Below are 13,567 nucleotides of genomic sequence, written 5' to 3' on the forward strand. Positions count from 1 at the left end.
CTTCTCCTCCTGCCTTCAATCTTTCCCAGCATCAGGGTCTTTTCCAATGAGTCAGTTCTTCGCATCAGGTAGCCAAAGTATTGGAGTTTCAGCTTCAGCATCAGTCTTTCCAATGGATATTCAGGACTGATTTCCTTTAGAGTTGACTGGTTTGATCTCCTTGCAGTCCAAGGGACTCTCAAGAGTCTTCTCCAACACCACAGTTCAAAAAAAGCATCAATTCTTTGGTGCTCAGCTTTCTCTAGTCTAAGTCTCACATCCATACACGATTACTGGAAAAACCATAGCTTTGACTAGGCAGACCTGTGTCAGTGAAGTAATGTCTCTGCTTTATCCATTCTTTTTCAGACTCTTTTCCCATATAGGTTATTACAGAATATTGAGTTCCCTGTGCTATACAGAAGGTCCTTTTTTTAATCTATTTTACATAGAGTAGTGTGTATATGTTAATCCCAATATCCTAATTTATCACTTTACCCCATGTTTCCCTTTTGAGATCGGAGAGTCTGTTTCTGTTTTGTAAATAAGTTTATTTGATTCATGTTTTAGATTTCATGTATAAGTGATATTATATGGTATTTGTCTTTATCTGGCTTATTTCACTTCCTATGATAATTTCTAGGTCCAACCGACCATGTTGCTTCAAATGGCGCTATTTCATTATATTTTATGGCTGAGTAGTATTCTATTGTGTGTATATAAATATACATACCTATATATATATATACACAGCACATCTTTATCCATTCTTCTGTCACTGGACATTAGGTTGCTTCCATGTCTTGCCTATTATAAACAGTTCTGCTGTGAACACTGGGGTGACCCATGTGTTAAAAATCAGGACATTTTACATAGAATCCTACCACATTGCTGGCTTCTCTTTAGATGGGACACATGTCTAAGCCACACCTGACGCCCTCACCTTCCCGGCTCTGGCAGGTGTCAGGTTTTGACCCCAGAGGTTGAAAAGTGGGTAGAGGAGGAAGAGGTCAAGGTCAGTGACATCGCCCAATCCTGGCTGAGCATCATCGCCCCCTGGGGAACTTTAAACACTGATGGTACCCAGGCGGAGTCTCTGGGGGTGGCCTGCCCCTCTGTATCTTAAAAATGCCCCCCAGGTGGTTCTAATGTGCAGCCAGGACTGGGAACCACTGGTCTGCGTGGAAGGTGATGGCCCTGGGTTAGGGAATCAGCGGTGGGGGTGGGAGAGGTTGAGGGACCGACGGGATGTGTGAGGGGGAGGGGCAGACCACTGTGACGAGGATCTGGCTGGGACAATCGGGAGTGATGATGTCATCTGCAGGGAGGGGACAAGGGAGGAGAGGTGGTCAGGGAAGGCTGAGGGCTCCGCTCTGGCCATGTGTGTCCAAGAAGTCTGTGGCCGCCTGACCAAGGGCCCCAGCGTGCAGTTGTCTTGTCCTGCTGTGCCTCAGGGGCTCTGCTCACCTCTGAGACAGGAACGCAGGGGATGTCCCCAGGGGAGACAGGACAGTGGTGGGAATGATGAGGCAGCCAAGCTTCCCCCACAGCCACAGCAGACAGAGGGCCACTTGGGCATTTTCGGGGGCCCGTCTCTTGTCTGCCTGGCTCGTGGGAGCTCAGGCCACGCTGAGCGATTTTGCCTGCAGGAAGGTGGGGGAGACTGTCCTCCAAAGGGGTGCTCATGCTCAAGAAGAAGGGACCCACCCATCCAGACACGAGGTGTCCTCAAACCCAAAACCACTCACCCTTCCTCAAACCCATCAAAACCACCTGCTGAACCATCTTGACTCCTAAGCAAATGATACAACTCTTTTTTTTTTTTTGGTCAAGAATGCTTTTCTTCCTATTAGCAACCCAACTTATGTCTGAGTGAAACCACTGTGCCCATTTTACAGATGGGCAAGAAAAGAGAAGGAAAGGAAGGAAACAGTCCTAGCCAGGTTCTTAATATACATTCTTGTATAATCTATAAAACCATCCTGTCTGTATATGAAATAGGAATGATTGGTTCCAATTTCCTTATGGACAAACTGAGGCTCAGAATGTGTAAGGATTATGTAGCAAAGTTGGTGGCTGAGCCTGAGTCTCTCCGTGATTCTTCAGTGTGATCTTGGCCTCACCAGGAACACACACAGACACACACACACACACACAGAGCCTCTCCAGACACCTTTTATTGTTTTTCGTGCCCCCTCAGCTTTCCTTCTGGTACCCAGTGGGTGTCTTCATGACTGTTCTGGCCTCTGTCCCTCCGAGGATGTACTCGCTCTCCAAGTCTGTGTGATCAGCCCAGGGAAGGAGTTGATGTCCTGAGAAGGGGTGGAGCACAGACCCCAGTCCTCCCACCCACTTAGGGATCATTCAGTAAAATGGTCCAGAGCTTACCCATCGCATCCATTCTTGGCTGGGTTGATCCCTGTCACCATTAAGTATTTGTCATGGCATTGTCCTGCCACGGGAAGCACTGCCCCAACCATCTCAACAAAGGTTGATTCCTGGCCTCTCCTCCTCCTCTGAGACCCAGCAGAGACACGGATGGATGCCAAAGAGCACTTGCTCTTGGGAAGGTCCTGGGCTGAAGTTGCCTGGAAACAGTGTTCAAAATTGAAAGCATAAATCTTCCTTGGATGATGCTCCTCAGGGATGGGGCTCCCTTGACGCAGTCATCATGAGTGTGCACTCTAGATGCTCCCGGCTCCTGTGGGCAGTGCCTGTTACAGAGCATGCTTGGGACTGAGCTCCCCGCTGACCGCGCTCGTGTCAGCTGGCTCTCGACATGGACAATCCCAGCTGTGGTTGGTGGTTGTGCCTTCTGAGCTCATCGTGGTTGGTGTTGGTTACAGATGGTGTTCTTCACTTGGGATGGATCGTGGAAGGTTCTTCTAACTGCAGATGGTTCTTAATAACAGTTGACACTTGCCTTGAAAATGGTGGTCTCCATGGATGAGTTCTGGCGCAGGTGATCCCATCAAGGATGGTTCTCTAACAGACGGCTTTGTCACTGATGGATGCTGTCAGGGCAGGCTCGTCACTGGGGTTCACAGGACTGATGTTATGGCCACTGGTGGTGTTAACACAGGTGGACCCAGCACTGGTGGATCTTGATCATGTTCTTCCCAAGAATGGTTTTCAGTGTAGATGGTCTCATTACCGACTGCTGATTCTCAGTGTAGTTGGCAACATACGGCTCTTCTGCTGATGGCTGACCCAGCGTATACTTTTAAAAGGTCTTTCTTACTTCTGTTGGTGATAACCACTCTGGGTGAAGTCTGGGTTTGCTGGGTCTTCACATGATGTGTTTTTCAAGGTCCCAGTGGCTGGTGAGTCTTCTCATAAAGGCACGTGCACCTGGGCAGGCTGCTCATCCTTGGCGACCTGGTCACTACCATTCACGTTGTCCCCAGCTTTGTCCCCTGGAAGACTGGTTTTGCTCTGCAGCCCACTTTGCACGTGGCTGTCCACCCTGACGCTCTGGTGGTTGCTGGTCTGGCTGGAGGGAAGGCTGCCCACGGAGCTGACCAGCCCGCTACTCACCTGGTAGTTTAGGGCACTGCTGCCCAGGCTGATGACACTGATGTTGCTGAAGCTGCTGGCACTGCTCTCCCCGCTGCCCCTGGCCAGGCTGGCCTTACTATTCCCTTCCAGTCTGCTTGGTGCCCTTGGCTTGGTGGGCCAGTCGTCTCTTCAGCTGCTTGGGAGAGTAGACGGCGCACACCTGGCTGTTCTGGGCACCGCCTGCCTGGGTGTGGAGCCTTCTGCTCAACCGCACGATTTGATGGCTGCCCGGCAAGCTGACTTTGCTGTTCTCCTCATCCCCTGCGTACCCGCTGCTCAGCCGGCTGATGTCAATGCATTGCTCCAGGCTGGAGTGTTGCAGGCTTGACAGGACACTGCTCTCGTGGCTCACGGTGTTTCCCAGGTGACCACTGGAATCTCTCAGGGGCTCCTGCGTGGCTTCTGCATCATGGCGTGGCCATGCGGGGGACTGGGGCTCTAGGCTGGCTGACTGTAGACCTGCACCCGTTTCCTGAGCCTCTCCACTGGGAGACTCCCCTTGTCTGCCCTGGAGGAAAGTGGGGGGCAACTGACTTGGTTTCTCCAGGAGGAGGGGGCCCTGGAGGCCTCTGGGTGTTGGATGTGGTGTGTCTGGGCAGAGGAGGCTCAATTTATAAAGGTCCCCTTGAAAAGGGAGGGTTCTGATTGGCTGGCTTGGTTCCCATGGTGATGGTGCCTGTGATGCGGGCGGGCGGGGCGGGAGGGAGAACAATGCTGCGCTGGCACCTGGGGCATCAGGGGCTGCAGTTGGGCAGAAAGGAGGCTCCAGTGCAGAAGGGCTGAGAACCACTTTCAAAGGGGCCTGTGGTCTCTGCTTTGCCGGGTCAGGAGACCTGCCTTTGCGTCCCAGCTGAGACCTTTATGAGCTGTGTGTGTTTCTTCACATCCTGTCATTTTCTGAGCCTCTGCGCCTCGCTCAGCTCTGTGCTCCTGAGAACTGCAGAGAATTTCACAGTCAGGGTTTTAACCTCCATTTTGCCATGGCCCTGCCTGGTCCAGGTCTGACTCTCTCTCAGCCTCGTCCCGTGTCACACCCTACACCATCGTCAGCTTGGATGCCCAGTCACACTGGCCACTTTGTTATTCTGAGCTCTTATCTGCCACAGGGCCTTTGCACTGGTGCTTCCCACCACCTGGAATGCTCTTCCTTTGGTCCCTTCAGGTTTCAGCTCCAGTGTTCCTCACTCCAGGGAAAGCTCCAACTTTCCCTGGCCTCCCCAAGCAGGTCCCTCTATTGTTCTTTATGTCACATCCTGATTTATGGACCTTATGGCTTTTGTCGGAGAAGGCAATGGCACCCCACTCCAGTACTCTTGCTTGGAAAATCCCATGGACGGAGGAGTCTGGTAGGCTGCAGTCCATGGGGTCGCTAAGAGTCGGACACGACTGAGCGACTTCACTTTCACTTTTCACTTTCATGCGTTGGAGAAGGAAATGGCAGCCCACTCCAGTGTTCTTGCCTGGAGAATCCCAGGGACGGGGGAGCCTGGTGGGCTGCTGTCTATGGGGTCGCACAGAGTCGGACACAACTGAAGTGACTTAGAATAGCATAGCATAGCATAGCATGGCTTTTGTTACAATTTGTGATTATGTTTATGTATTGGTTATTCCTATACATTCCCTCTGCCGCAGTGTCAACCTTGTGAGGGCAGAAATTTTGATTTCTTATTTTCTGTTGTGCTCTGACACCCAGCATAATGCTGGCATATAATAGACGCTCACTGAGTCTTTACTGAAAGAGTGGACTGTGCACCCTCTGGTTTGCATCATAACCATGTCGGGAGCTTTATATAAACATGCATTTGGATTTTTGAGCACAGTGACTCTCTCCCTTGATTGCTCATCACAGTGGTCTGACTTGTCCCCACAGCCTTGCTTTCCCCACCAGGGACTGGCTGGGAAGGGACAGCTCGGTGGCTTAGTGGTGATGCCAGAGAAAGCGGCACGGTGGAAGCCGACTCTTGTAGGAAGCAGGGATAAATCTAGCTTTAGGGGACTGGCAGGGGGCGGGCAGGGTCACACACTGAGCAGCTAGGCTCAAGACTGGCTTTGTCTTTTTGTGAATGTGAAACGATGGTGCCCCTGATGCTGGGGATTAATGGTGAGCCTATTGACACTCATATTTTGTTTGATTCACATCCTACCTGCCCCAGGTATGCTGCACTCTGGACCTGAAGAACTGGAGAGAACACCTGGGGGCATATCCAGGAAAAAGGGCAGAGAGCACGCCAGTGACGAGAGTGCTGTTCCTTTCTAGCACAGGTAGCTTCAGCTTCAGTACCAGCAGATACGGTGAGACCCTGTGAATAGCTGAGGCTCCACTCAGCATCCTCCTTCTGGAAGGCTCTGTTGGTCACTCGGGGAGTCTTGAGAAGGCATCAGGCCAGAGCTGGCCCACCCAGGTGCTATTTCCTGGCACCCTCCAGAGATGCTGGTACTCGAGGCTCCAAGAGAGCCATACACACCTGAGCTCACAGCCCCAGTGCCACGGCGCGTCAAGGGAGAAGTGGGTGACGGCTGTTTTCTCCCCCGGGCTCCTTTCTCATCCTGGCGACCAGGTACCAGACTGCCTCTCCAGTTTCCAGTCTCCACTGCCGTTTGCCCCGGTGGAACCCTTCTCTCACCCAAATGCACAATCCAGTGTCTTTCTGCCAGATCCCCCTTTCCCTCATGTGTCTTAGTTTCTTCACACAGCTGCCGGTACCCTAGGACCTTCACCCGACTCTGAGTCCCCGCTGAGGCTCAGAGAGGAAGCCTGGTTACAATCATGTTACGTGTGTGTCCTGGAGACCGGTGTCTGGCCTTCCCTGGTGTGACAAAGACAAAGCTATATGTTCACCAAACCATCTCATTCCTCTCCTAGGCATTTAGAAAATGTAGGCTTCTGATCCCCTCACATCTGTTGGGGCCAAGAGAAGATGGGCAGGAGCGATGACCAAAGGATATTAACGTGCATCCTTTTCCTTCTTCCCTGTCAGCACGGACCTTGGAAGCCACGTGCTGGAGACGGCAGATGGCAGTGCCCACAGTGGATGGAACCTGGGTGCCTGAACGATCGTGCAGAGAACCCTGCCCTCATCCAAATGCACCTGTGATGTGAGCAAGCTGTAGGCTATTTTCGGACTAAGCCTCCGAGACCGGGGGTAGGGGTGGTATTTGTTCCATAGACTGATATCAATATATCACACTCTTGGACGCCCCTGAGGTGTTTCACTGGCTTGGCTTAACCTCTGAAGGTTTCTGCAGTGGGCCCTGGGGCTGCTTCCCTGCCCCACCATGTCCCCTCAGCAACCCAGCAGCCAAGTGCCCTGATGGGGAAGCTGTGCTCCTTCAGATTAGGAGGTTGGAAAAGAAGGTCACCAGAGAGAGTTTCACCAGCCCAGAAAACGGCCCAGCAGCCGTGGGCCTCCCACCTGAATATTTATCCCTAAAATTCAGACTATGGTGTTGGAGAAGACTCTTAAGAGTCCCTTGGACTGCAAGGAGATCAAACCAGTCAATCCTAAAGGAAATCAACCCTGAACATTTATTGGAAGGAGTGATGCTGAAGTTAAAGTTCCAATACTTTGGCCACCTGATGCGAAGAGCCGACTCTGGAAAAGACCCTGATGGTGGGAAAGATTGAAGGCAGGAGGAGAAGAGGGTGACAGAGGATGAGATGGTTGCCATTTCCTCCTCCAGGGTATCTTCCCGACCCAGGGATCAAACTCAGTCTCCTGCAACCAAATAAATAAAAATAAATATTAAGAAAAAACTAGTGAAGAGAGTGAGTTGGGAGTAGACCACACAGTGCAAGGTGAACAGCCTGGTTGCTCTGCTCTGCAGGGGCTCTGGCCAGAGGAAGGGCCTCAAACCCGGAGTGATCTGAGGTTCCAACTCTGTGTCTATCACCTGGGGGACGTGGTGTGGCCAACTTAACCTCTGGACCTCAGCTTCCACATCTGGGAAATGGAGCAACAGTACTGATGCTGCTGCTGCCTGAGGGATGCTCTGAGGGCCGATAGGAAACACCAGGGCAGGTCTGCTCTGTAGGCTCTGTGGCCTCGCCGTGCTGCCCAACCCGCATGGAGCCTCTGCTTTAAGACAGAACATAGGTGTATGCATGAAAAAAAAGTAAGTGTGTACACTGGCATATATGTATGTATACATGAATACGTGTGTATATGTGAATACATACATAAAATATGTGTATGTATATATGCAAAAGGGCTTCCCCGGGGGCTCAGTTGGTAATGAATCCACCTGCAAGGCAGGAGCTGCAGGAGACACAGGTTCCGTCCCTGGGTGGGGAAGATCCCCTGGAGGAGGAAATGGCAACCCACTCCAGTATTCTTGCCTGGGAAATCCCATGGACAGAGGAGCCTGGTAGGCTACAGTCTATAGGGTCACAAGAGTCGGACACAACCTAGCAACTAAATGACTCCTCCTACCATATATGTAAAGACATACATAAGTATAGATGAATACATGCATAATATAATCCGTGTGTGTATGATACATAAGTATATATGAACATGTATATAAGTATTTTCATGCACACAGACACATAAACGTACTTCTTATATGATTTTTTATTTATTTATTTTTGGCTGCGCCGGCTCTTCATTGCTACAGACAGGCTTTCTCTAATTGCAGGGAGTGGGGGCTACTCTGTAGTTGCGCTGCACGGGTTTCTCATTGTGGTGGCTTCTCTCGTGTGGAGCATGGATTCTAAAGCATGGCTCAGTAGTTGTGGTGCACGGGCTTAGCTGCCCTGCAGCGTGTGGGGTCTTCCTGGACCAGGGATCAAACCTGTGCCCCCTGCACTGGCAGGTGGATTCTTAACCACTGGACCACCAGGGAAGGCTTAAACACACTTTTTTAAAACCACAAATCCCTCTGGCCTTCAGCATCCCTGGGGCATCCACTCCACCCCAAGATTGTCCACATGGAGCATCCTTATCCAAGCGCCTCCCCTGAGATCCTCAGGTCTCTTCCCAGCATCTGGCCCATCGGGGCGAGGACTGGCATTCATTCACTTTAGAGCATCCCTGATCAGCTAGCGTGTGATCGCTGGGCATCATGGTGAGCGTTTTGCTTGGAGCCAGACCCCAGTGCACACCTGGGGAGAACACGGAGCTCCCTGTGCTGGGGCTGGAGCTGTTGGAGGGACCGTGTGTGGGGGCTGAGCTGGACATTGGCATGAATATCTCAGTCAGTCTCCTTTCATCCTCTCTCTGCCCCAAAGCCCAGGTCCTGGCTACCTAATTTGGTCACCAGGCAGGTCTTGTCCTGGTGAGAGGCATACCCGTGGGTCAGGAATGCTGGGTTCCTCCCTACTCAGGAGCACTTGCCACTGGAGCTTAAACACGTGGTCTCCAAGGATGGACTTGGGGCCCTGGCAGCAGGACCTGGGATTCTATAGCTTCTCCCAGGATCAAGTCAAAGACAACCAGCTCAGCCAGGGCCTGGAGTGCGATTGGTTCAAGGGAGCGAGGTAATTCTTCCTCCGGGTGGCCCCATGATTGATTTTCTCCCCACTTTTTACATTACTTAAGGCATAAAAAAGGAACGATAAAGCGAATATCTGTATGCTCATCCCTCAATTCAAGAAATAAGACTCTGTTGATATAGTCTAAAACCCATTTACCCCTCCCCCTGACATCTCCCCGTGGCAATCCTGAATCTGATGCACGTCTTTATACTTGAAGTATAAAAGGAAAAGGACATATTCCCATTCCATGTGTGGAATCGTTTTGCATGCTATTAATCTTGATATAAGTGGCATTCTTTATATATCCTTCTATAACTTGCTTGTGTTCAGCATTATATTTGTGAGATTCATCTGTTCTGTGTGTAGCCAAGTTCATTTTCACTGTGCTAAGGGTATTCATCCTATTGATGAATGTCATAATTCATCCATTCTCTCGATGAGTGGCTAGGTTACTTTTCCTTCTCTCCCCCTCTGTGATAAACATCCCTTTAAGTGTCTCTTTCCCACGACCTTTCCCCCGAGGATTTACGAGAAGGGTCCTCCCAAACGGACTATGAAAACTTCCACTTGTTTTAATCATGTATAGAGCAGCTACATGTCCCCCATCCCCTGGGTCTCATCTTCTACCACGAGGTTCAGCTTAGGGATGGGATAAACCACAGGATTTTCTGTTGCCTACCTTATCTGGTCCTTATTTGGTTAACATGGCCTTTTCAAAATGTTCGGCTCTGGCTGGAGAGTTGATTCACTTGGGTGGGGGGCAGCAGGAGCCAGGTGGCTGAAAGCGGGTAAGCCTCTCTGAAAGGTGAGAGCTACCAGGAGGGACCCACTCTTTCTGCTCAGGGCGTGTCACCCAGCTTCCTGTGAGCTGGGGCAAGCGCCTGCCTCACTTTTTTTCACTGTGGACTCAGTGTGTGAAGGACGCACTGGGGATGGGAAGGGAGGACGGAGGAGACTGGGGATGGAGCTGAGTATCCCTAGGCCCAGCGTGGGAACCATACCACAGAGTCACGGAGCTGTTGAGTCAGTGTGTGAAGCCGATGTCTGAGTTCCAATCCACTTCCCAGCTGTGCAATCTGGGGCATGTTACCTAGCTTTTCTGTCTCAGTTTGGGTTTCTTCAAAAGCACACTTTAAGGCATGACTCAGGTACCAGTCGTTTGGGAGGTGGTTCCAAGAAACCCCAGTGAAGAGATGGGCGGTAAGACAGGGAAAGAAGGAAAGAAGCCGGTGAAGGCGTGTTTATGGAGAATGTGGCCAGTCAGCCTGGGACTTAGTGATGCTGGGGCCTCGCAGAGGCTGGGACATTTACCTACTGGCTCTGGGCCCCACTGGGGCATCTACTGCCTTTTCCATTTCTCCGGAGCTGGCTAAGCAAACCTCTGAGGTGCCAGAGAAAGCCTGGAGGCAGAGGCAGTGGGAGGGGAGAGGGATGGGGAGGGATGGGGAGGGAAGGGGAGGGAAGAGAGGAGGGCCGGGGAGGAGGGCAAGGTGGAGAGGAGAGGCGGAGATGCTGTGCTTGGGTGTGTCCGCTGCTCCATCCGTCAGCTCTCATCTCCAGCAGAGGCTGACCCCTGGGGGTCAAGAAGGGAGGTGGGGGCATCCATGGAGTCTGCCAGCGTGGCCTCGCCCACAGATGGGGTCAGGGATTGTTCCTCTAGGCTATAGAAGGATTCCACGGGGCCAGGCCAGCCTGCAGTCAGTCTTCTTTACTAAACGCTAAGTATCAAAAACCTGCCTCGTGCTCCCCCCAGTGAAGATGGACTGATGAAACAGCAGCTCAGAGAGATGATAAAAAATGGCCTCTGGCTGTAACACCCCCAGGTGGCAGGGCCACGATCCAGACCCGAGGTTGTCTCGGGAAACGTCAGGTCTCACACCTGGGGGCCTCACTACATTCGGCCCAGAGCGGTTAACATCTGCCATCCCCACCCCCGGAGCTGGATGTCGGGGGGCTGTTTCTGTTGTCAGCCTCCATCAGGCCACAGTACGGACCAGGCTGGGTCTCAGGAGAGGACCGGGTGTAGGGGGACCAGAGGCCCTGCAGGGAGAGGGTGCTGAGCGCGGAACACACGAGCAGGGACCCTACGTGGGTGTTAGTGTCTTGGCTCAGTGTGTGATCGAGAGGGCTGCTGGCCTGTGGGACCCTCCATTTTAAAGGGGAACAGGGCTGAGCAAACTGGGGTGCGTTGATCTTCCTGACCTGTGGTAAAGTCAAACACAGTCAAAATGATCCCTGAAAACCCACTCCATCCCTCCATCCATCAGACCTGCAGTGCCATGAAGAGATTCCTCCTCAGTGGTTCTTAGGCACACTCAGCTTGTGGGCCACCCGGTTAGAGCTCAGGGCTGGGGAGCCCCTTTTCTGAAGTCCTCAGGTGCCCAACCTTGGTTCTGAATGCTTGCAAGTCCAGGGTGGTGGCTCCTGGGCGAGACTTTAGCCCAGGCTCTGCCTCTAGCCGTCTCTGTACCTGGGCAGGTTATCCAAGCCCCCGCCCCCCAGCCTCCTCCCCTGAGAAACAGGGTTGGGAACGGTCAGCTCTTGCCATCCATCAGGTCAGGGGAGCCTGTGTTTTGTCACTGCTGTGTCCCCAGTGCCTGGAAGAGGTTCACGCGTTCCCTAAAGCTTCACTGAATGAACAGGTGCAAAGTGCTTAGGGCCACACTGACGCTTGGAAAGCTGAGCAACTTTAATTACTATTATAATGCAGTTTTAGTATAAAGTCTCTTTCTCATCAACATAGGGCAAACCAGACTTGTTCACTTTTAGGGTGGATTAGATGAGAAAAATCCCAGGTGGTGCTAGTGGTAAAGAACCCACCTGCCAGTATAGGAGACGTAAGAAACTGGGGTTCAATCCTTGTGTTGGGAAGATCCCCTGGAGAAGAGAATGGTAACCCACTCCAGCATTCTTGCTTGGAAAATTCCATGGACAGAGGGGCCTGGCAGGCTACAGTCCATGGGGTCACAAAGAGCTGGACACGACTGAAGCAACTTAGCACAGACAGATGAGAAAATAGAGCGACACTTTGCCCAGGGGCTGAGCCCTAAAGCTGGGAGGATGTTAGCTGCCCTGTTGGATGAGATTCTGGTCTGGGGCCAGGAAGGGTGTCAGGGCTAAGGAACCTTGGAGAAAGGCCCTTAGTTATTAAGTCCCAAGTTACAGATGCGGCTCAGTGAGCAGAAGGAGATTTCCTAATGCTGTCTGGCTATAAGCGGCAGAGCCAGGCTTCAACCCCATCATCTGGTTCCTAGTCCAGGCTCACTCTGAGGGGCACCTGGGGAACTACAGGTTTGCAGATCGGGGACAGAGGTTCTCAGAGAGGAGAAACAGTGCCTGCCTGGACTATGGTGCACATGGGTGGCAGAGCGTGAGGGAGGGGTCACTGGTGTCCCAGAAGGTGGGGTGCATGGTGAGAGGGGGTGCGGGGCCATGGCCTGGGGGGCCTTCCCTCCCAGGCACTCCAGGTTAAGCAATGGGACCCCAAGTGCCCTGGGCTCTGAAGCTACAATTCCCCTTTTGTAAAGGGAAGTGATGCCTCCCTTCCTGGGCTTTTGGGTGCAGGCGGGGAGCTCCCCAGAACTCCCAAGGGAGAAAACATCACCGGGGTGGGAGGGCAGCTCATCATCACTGGGTCTGCAGACCAGCCCTGGCTGCCTGCCCCATGGCTCCCTGGTGCCTCCCAGTGTACCCCCAGTGCCAGGCTGCCCTGATTGTATGAGCCTAGAGGAGAGAGTCCCAGGAGGGCAGGGCCGGCCCTAAGTGAGCACAGTAAGGGCCGCCTGCAGAATGTGGCCACCGCTGATGCGTGATGGCCTTTTGAGCAAATTATTCCTCTACGATTGCAGAGAGGAGGAATTATTGGCAGAAAATGAGGATATAAAACCCCGTGGGAGCCTGGTACCTTTCGGGGGGCGCTGAGTGCCGAGCACCTGGAATCCTTCCAGCAGATTGGTTCATTTTTAATGGTCTAGGACTATAGCTCATCTGTTTAATTCAAATGAGGTGACATAATATCTTTCATTTGGACTTATCACCGCACGGTGCTGATGCAGCTCCCAGCATTCTCCGGGCAGGACTTTCTGTCATTAACGCACAATCCTTCTCTCTGGCCAAATTGAAAGTCCGCAGGAAGGGCTGTAGCCTCGGAGAGGAGAGATCAACAGTGAATAGGTCACATCAGGTATTAAGGAATGAAAATGAATTCATTCTTTCCTCCGGTGAATAAGCAGCGGTACTTGGGTCTCTGTGATCCATGAAATAGGCTGTCAGGAAAATAGGAAATGGGCTGCGTTTGAACTTCACCAGTTAATTCTGCCCTGTTGCCCTGGAGACTGGTATCGCTGCCCAGGGCAGGGGCTGGGGGAGGAGGGGCGCCCACATGTATGGGGCACCCACTGTATGCCAGATGTATCTGGCTTTGTCAGTGCTGCAGGGTGGGGAACATCGTAATCCCCATATTTCAGACAGGGACGATAAGGCTCAGAAAGATCCAGGGACTTGCTCCAGGTCGCTCAGTGCAGAACCCTGGGGCGGTCTGAGGTGTGCAGCCTTCTG

At 52.3% G+C, this 13,567-nt stretch overlaps 1 protein-coding gene across 1 annotated transcript in view; it reads right to left on the reverse strand.

The window, feature by feature from the left end:
- Nucleotides 1–2,138: 2,138 nt before the first annotated feature.
- Nucleotides 2,139–13,567, reverse strand: part of C24H16orf82 (chromosome 24 C16orf82 homolog) — a 126,712-nt gene continuing 115,283 nt past the window's right edge. The window contains exons 2-3 of the mRNA XM_045164266.1: nucleotides 10,942–11,212; nucleotides 2,139–4,278 (exon numbers count right to left, since the gene is read on the reverse strand). Coding sequence (XP_045020201.1) covers nucleotides 3,614–4,278; nucleotides 10,942–11,212 — 936 coding nt within the window. The 3' untranslated portion in view covers nucleotides 2,139–3,613. The remainder of the gene's footprint in view (nucleotides 4,279–10,941; nucleotides 11,213–13,567) is intronic.

The sequence above is a fragment of the Bubalus bubalis genome, chromosome 24 (genome assembly GCF_019923935.1).
Source record: "Bubalus bubalis isolate 160015118507 breed Murrah chromosome 24, NDDB_SH_1, whole genome shotgun sequence".
Lineage (NCBI taxonomy): Eukaryota > Metazoa > Chordata > Mammalia > Artiodactyla > Bovidae > Bubalus > Bubalus bubalis.